The 6,965-nt window shown below is 33.8% G+C and overlaps 2 protein-coding genes across 3 annotated transcripts; one reads left to right on the top strand and one right to left on the bottom strand.

Moving 5' to 3' along the window:
• Nucleotides 1-2,980: 2,980 nt before the first annotated feature.
• LOC110918654 (protein M7) lies at nucleotides 2,981-3,675 on the top strand. Its single transcript, XM_022162930.2, has 2 exons — nucleotides 2,981-3,336; nucleotides 3,440-3,675. Exons 1-2 carry the CDS (start codon nucleotides 3,030-3,032, stop codon nucleotides 3,463-3,465), a joined length of 333 nt encoding a protein of 110 aa, XP_022018622.1. The 5' UTR covers nucleotides 2,981-3,029; the 3' UTR covers nucleotides 3,466-3,675.
• LOC110918653 (transcription factor bHLH130) lies at nucleotides 3,242-6,755 on the bottom strand. 2 transcript variants are annotated; one of them, XM_022162929.2, is made up of 7 exons: nucleotides 5,817-6,755; nucleotides 5,297-5,481; nucleotides 5,020-5,196; nucleotides 4,875-4,940; nucleotides 4,472-4,540; nucleotides 4,318-4,393; nucleotides 3,699-3,955 (listed from the first exon to the last, which is right to left on the bottom strand). In XM_022162929.2, the coding sequence occupies exons 1-6, from the start codon at nucleotides 6,475-6,477 to the stop codon at nucleotides 4,325-4,327; spliced, it is 1,227 nt and encodes a 408-aa protein (XP_022018621.1). In that variant the 5' UTR covers nucleotides 6,478-6,755; the 3' UTR covers nucleotides 3,699-3,955; nucleotides 4,318-4,324. The 2 variants fall into 2 exon arrangements, with proteins under 2 accessions (XP_035841240.1, XP_022018621.1); XM_035985347.1 differs by having other exon boundaries at nucleotides 3,242-4,393.
• Between the last annotated feature and the right edge of the window lie 210 nt (nucleotides 6,756-6,965).

Raw genomic sequence — 6,965 nt, 5'->3', positions numbered from 1 at the left:
TATGTGTATTCCATTTCCTCAGTTTAACCGTAGTTGAGTTTTCTAAAACAGAAAACCTAATAACTAATTCAACCAAAATGAAAACCGAATATGTAATCTGGTTCAATTTTAGTTGTTTTGGTTTGATTTAGTTTTACTGGATCTGTAATTAAATATTTAACACCCTAAACTAAATTAGTTTTTTAATGGCTAAAATTACATAAAATCTGTCTTTAACAAGGCACGAATGGCTTTAACCCATCAAACTCTCCTCCCCCCCCCCTCAAAAAAAAAAAAAAAGAAAAAGAAACTAAAGTAGTTAAATAAGTTAAAACTGGCTAATGAGGTGGTGATGGAGTTGAATGAGAGAGACTTGGTGTTCTAAAGGACCCAAGTTCGATTCCTATTCTCCCCATTATTTTCTGTGTCACCTGGTGAGTGTGTAGGCGGATATCGCTAGTTCGATCCTTGAACTGAGCGGGTTTTACCTCACCGCACTGTCGTGCCTTCGGGCGAGTGTTCACATGCTTCAGCCCTAGGTGAGAGTTTTCCCCGGTTCGGAGGCGATCCCGATGCTGTTAATTTCGTCCAGTAACCCATTAAAGGATTCGTTGACAGTTAAAAGAGTTAAAATTGTTTAAAAAACTTGACCAATAGGGTTGTATCATCAAAGCCGCCAGGTTCAAATGTTCAATGAACCGACAAAGTTGAACATCAGCTGGCGTACACCAAATAAATTCCTTAACTTAAATCAGGTTGGTTTTAAAGGTACCCTTTTTTTGAACGGCAGTTTTAAAATAGGTTACGAGACACTGATGCTAGTAATATTGCGTAAATTACATAATTTCATTTTTACTGTCATGACATGATTGTAGAGCTAATAAAAATCGATACTTGTTCCCTCAATACATGCATTTTTGTCTTTTACGAAAGATAAAACATTTGGCTAATTCATATGCCTAACGTGTGATTTTTGTGACTTTTACAAAATATGTAAGTTTTTGGTTTTATTATTGGAGCACTTAATAATAAGTCAAAAGAATTATTTAAAGAATCTTGTTAAATGTTATTCTTAAAATCCCCAACCCCACAAAAAATATATAAATTAAAAAAAAATCGTTATACTTTATATAAGTACATATCTATCTATCTACTATAATAAAATAAACCAATTTAGGGACACTTTTCATCGTATTAAGTCATCTCTAATAGATAATTATAATTTTAGTTTAATCTCTTTTAATTAATTATAAATAACTCTGCTACTAAATATTATTTAGTTTAATATCTTATATTATAGATAATCCTCCTATTAAATATTATTAGTTTAACATCTTATGGATAATTATTATTTAGTTTAATTTATTTGAATTAATTATATTTGAAAGTTTTGTTTAGTTTGGTATCAAATAGACTTTACAAAACTTAAAATAAAATTAACTAATATTATATATCATTTATACATTTACGGAGTTTTAAATAAAAGGGTTAAATTTATTGAGACTTCGCTAAAAAATTTTACAGAAGAATAATCTATTTTTATCACGAAAACCAAATTTTGTTTTAATATATTAAATATTTTTATTTTCACTATGCAAAATTACATTTACTCAACCCATGTAATACATGAGGTTTTTTAAGATTTAACTTTTTATTATTTGATATATAAAATTAGATTTATTCAATTTGTACAATACACAGGGTTTCTTAAGGATATATATTTTTTATTATTTAGTAGCATATTTTTAAAGATGTAATTTTTTATTATTGATATATAAAATTACATTTATTCAATCCGTTTTATAAAATAGGTTTTTTAAAGATGTATTATTCTATTATTTGGTAAACAATATTACATTTATTTAACCCGTGTAATACAAGTGGTTTTAAAGATATAACTTTTTTATTTGGTATATAAAATTACATTTATTCAACCCGTACAATATGGTTCTTTTAGATATAACTTTTTATTATTTAATATAGAAAATTATATTTATTCAACCGGTACAATAAATGAGATTTTTAAAGATATATTGTTTTATTATTTAGTACATAAAATTTATTTATTCAACCCCGTGTAATACACGGGGTTATAACCTAGTTTTAATAATATTTTAACTGTTTTATGATTACACATTAAACTATATAATATATTATTTTATGAGTGACATCATCAATAACAGAAAGGATAATATATCAGGAGCGTATCTAGTTGTTTTAGTCCTTATTTTATTTAAACCACTTTATAACCACTCAATTATGAATCCAACTTGAAGAAGAAAAAAAATATGAAAACAAAATTTTCTTTCATTTTCAGAACATTTAATGATCCTTTACATTACATAACAAAATGGTAACCAATTGTATTCATGTAGTAAAGGTGAACAGAAGTGTATATCTAGGAGAAGGATTAAAGGGTGTGTAAGTTAATCAGGTCAAAAATAAAATAAAATTATATTCATGTTTCTTTCAGTTTTAGACCATTTAATGTATGGTCCGACTTTTTAATCATTGATCAAAAGTTAGTCTACAAGGACGTCCAAGGATGGGCAAGAGTGGTTCCACCCCCAAAAATAAAAACAAAATCATATATGATTTGTTTTAGTAAGTTGTTTGCATACACTTATGGACAAATGCATTGTAAAAATTTGTTCACAGAAAACAGAAGTCTTTAATAAGCTGATAAGCTGATGTTTATACATGATACAAACTTTCTCGATGTAAATTACCTGTTTATTTATAAATTGAACTAAGAAACTTTCAACTTTGGTCATATAGTTATTGGTAAACAATATGTTTAACTAAACCAATAGGAAACTAGTTAGTCATGAAATATGAATTCAACAACTGTATCCTTAAACATGCCAATGGTGCTGAGTTAAAGGCTCAAGAATGGCATGAATCAACCGCATATCAACTACACAATGGCTCGCATCCTTTCCTACACTAATCTATATCTATATATATCCATCAAAATACCATCAACTAGTTACTTTTAACACAAATTATATCATATAATATTACAAGTGTTGAAAAATCTCTTTAAAACCATGGAAAATAAAGCAAAGACAACGGTGGAACTTTTGGCGGCGGCAATTGTGATGGGACTATTGGTTCAAGTAACTGTGGCACACCCATGTGGTAGCACATTTTTCTCAGCTTTGGTGCAACTGATACCCTGCCGTGCATCAGTTGCACCATTTAGCCCAATTCCGCCAAATGAGGCTTGTTGTAACGCGATCAAGGTTCTTGGTCAACCTTGTTTGTGTGTTTTGGTCAATGGCCCTCCAATTTCTGGTGTCGATCGTAGCATGGCCATGCAACTACCCGAGAAATGCAGTGTCAATTTCGAACCATGTAACAAATTAATACATCACATGCATACAAACACACATATATATGCATATATGATTATTTTGCTAGTCAAAACGCTTGTTTGACGTTGTGGATGTGGTTGCAGGTGAACTTGTGAAGAAGAAAGAGTGACGATCGAGTGACCTCTGAGTCTCTCGACTGTTGATTCATGAATATCCAAGAGAATAAACAAGTTTGTTAAGTGTGTTGAAATTTAAGGCGTTTAGTCTTACATAGATCCTAGGTTTTCATGTTTTGTCATTTGATATTAGTTAATGTTCTTGCAATAGAACATTTCATGGGTTAATGTTATATTATCATGGACTCTAATGAAGTTTTCGAGTGTTGCGTGTTACCAACCACCATCCATCAATTTTCGTAATTCTCATTTGGTTGTCTCATTTACAAAAATGGAAGAGATAAATGAAACTAACATGTTGATGTATCTCCCGGTTGGGCTCAACGTCTAGACCTAGGCCCATTATGCCTGAGCAGGCTTAGCCCATTGGGCCTGCTCCAATCGGAATCCTACGCCACCTCCTTTATAAAGAATAGGCGGCAACCCTCCTTCCCATCCTTCTTGAAGGATCTTCTTCCTCTGTTATACTTCTACCCTCTCATTCTTATATACATGCAAATAATTACATAAGGCATAACATTAATGACTTGACCGTTAGCGTATGTTTGTGGGACCCGGCCTCAGGTCACCTTATAAGTTATAATGGGTTCTCAACATGTTGCAGCTTAGATCCAAGCCCGGGAAAGCAACAACCCGTCCAACCCGGCACCCAAGCAAGATCCCACTAGAAAATATATCACAAAAACTTCCTTACAAAGTTCTTGATCCACATTGGGTTAACCAAATATTGGATCTAAATTCAAAGGACAGAGTCTTATCTAATTAACATAAACTAAATAATTTACATTTTACAAGAAGATAACTAGCATACAACAATCAAGTATTTGACGGTTTTCTGTTAGTACCTGGCGATCATGTATTTGAACCTGATTGTAATTGCTCTCTTGAACACCTGCACCTTGCTCGAGCATCGTTCAAACTCTAAAATCCCAAAACAAGAAAATTCATGAGGAACAAAATATAACTATGTTAAAGATTCATGTGAGCTTAGATATATACCTGCAGTTCATTTTGAAGGTTTTTGATGTACTCAACAGCCATATCTAACATATCTGCTGTATTAGTTTGCTGCAAATTTATTTCACAAAATTGTAAGTTTTACTTCTCTGGCTCGGGTCAAATTATCAACAATCACTAAGTCAACTCGTTTTATGCCACTGGGTCAACTATCCCCTCATAAATCGAGAGGTCATAGATGTCATTAGTTCCATTTTGATGTGTATGGTTTTAATAAATAATGAGATTTCTATGTCAGCCATCCTTAATTTCTTCAAAAATCCAAATCAACTAAGTTTTTACAACTTATGAAACAAATTTAGCTAGATTGAATGTTTGATTATCTTGCTTTTAGTAAATTCAAAACAAGATTTACATAATTACATTTGAGAGTGGGAAATTTTACCTTGTCGATATCAGGGAAAAGCTCTTGCAGCCTTTTGATTCTTTCACTGATTCGAGTTCTTCTCTCCTGAAATTGATAACAAAATAGTATCAAAATTAGATGAAACTGATCATAAGATCAAGATTACAAATTAACATTTCCGTACCCTCTCTGCAATGCTTCGTGGGTGTGTGGCGAATCCTCTTTTTGCACGTGTTTTCCATGGAACCGTGGATTCTTGTTGAAAGTGAAAGAAATTTTCAACATTAGCCATCTCAGAAGACGTTTTTGGCAAGCTCATATGATGAACCAAACTAGGAGCATTGTTTCCAGTCTCTCCATTCTACAAACAAGTTCACATGAATCATAAAACAACATAATTACATGATTAGAAATATGAGTACAATGCAGATTAGAAAGAAGCATTCTTGAACAAGATGTACCTGTGGCATCTTCAAACCACCATCTCTGCTTCTTTTCATGCTACCGAATGGCGACTCTTGCAATTCATTCTCGTTTTCAGCTATTTGGGGCAAGAATCTCGATGAAGAAGAAGACGGCCCTAACGAGAAACTGATATGGTTATTCGAGGTACTCGATGAAGCGCCTTTTTTCATGCCGGCAAAACCTGAGTTTCAATATCCAAACAATCCAGTCTCAAATCATTTCATTCAAAGAAGACACAAATTAAACCTTATCATATAACATTTCTGGTCTGTCAATCATTAGTAACTATGGATGCTCAACTCTCTACACAAACTTCATCTTCAGTTTGACTTTTCGTAACCATTAAATACAGAAAATTACTTGCTGCTAATTTAAGATAGGTAACTACTTCTAATTTCCAAAAGGCAAAAGCAAAAAAGTCAATGTCAGTTAATAATAATAACGTTATGCAATATGAAGTTGAAAGATAATAAATCAAAGCACAAGTTGAAATAAACAAAAGTCAAAACTATTCACCATTGTCAACAGTCAACGCCGATAGAAATCCAGCCGGAGTGCTATTCTGCCTAACGAGATTACTTTGATTCGCATAACCATAACCACCGGCACCGTTCAACGGCGGCAAATTCGGCACTCGCCGTACACCGTTCATCGCCGCCGTCGACGGCGGCGCTAGATCCTGCTTCTGAACCGCCGTTTCCTTCCGCTCCTGCTTCAAATCCGGTGTATACTGTAGAAACTCTCTCACATCAGATTCAGATTCCTTTTGCTGCTGCTGTTGATGCTGCTGGTGTTGATGTTGATTTCTCATGAAAAACCGCTCCTCCGGCTCGTATTTCGAGGAGTCGGTTACATCAGTTACAGCGGTTACTGGATCTGAAAACTCATCGTTTCCGTTATCAGTAAGAAGATTCGAGAAGAACGAGCTCGGAGTAGACCGATAACGCAACAAGGAGCTTCGATTCTCGTTACGAAGCTCATCCTGATGATTCTGAGCTTGATTTTCATGATTTTGAGGCTGATTTTGATTCTGATTGAAGTTCGGATAAGGATCTAACGAAATCAGCTGTTTAATCTTCGCAAACTCACCATCTGCAGGATGCTTGAACGTAGAAGAATACAACAACGAGTTCATATCTCGAGAAATCGCATCGGAGGAGCCGTTAGCATCATACATGCTCGAAAATCTAGAGGAAACAGACCTATGAACTGCAACAATTTGGATAAAAATATGTATATGAGTAGTTAATTTGAGGGGGTTTGAGTTTGGGCCAATGAAAGAAAGGAGGATGGAATCAAATGATAAAATAGAGATATAGATGAATCTCAACGGTGGAAATCAGAAGCTGACCAGAGCGCAGACGTAAATAGAAAGTTGCGGCTTTTCTTTTTTCTTCCTTTTTTTAGTGAAACAAGTGAAACAATTGGCTGGTTTTCTTTTTAAATGCCTCTTTTGGTAACCCCCTTTTTCTGGTCTAAGGGATATACCAAAATTTTGTACTTGCTTTTTTGTCAATTGTATTTAGGTTTGTTCACAAGTCGATCCGAATCGAGCGAACCTTTGCTTGTATTTGGCTCGTTTACAACCGAGCAAAATCCGAACGACCATATTCGAGCATGTAATTTTCCGAGCGAGCGACGAGTAATTTGGACAACCATGGATTT

Source organism: Helianthus annuus, chromosome 16, assembly GCF_002127325.2.
Source record: "Helianthus annuus cultivar XRQ/B chromosome 16, HanXRQr2.0-SUNRISE, whole genome shotgun sequence".
Classification (NCBI taxonomy): Eukaryota; Viridiplantae; Streptophyta; class Magnoliopsida; order Asterales; family Asteraceae; genus Helianthus; species Helianthus annuus.
The sequence above is the reverse complement of the archived record's forward strand: the minus strand, read 5'-3'. Positions and strand labels throughout refer to the sequence as shown.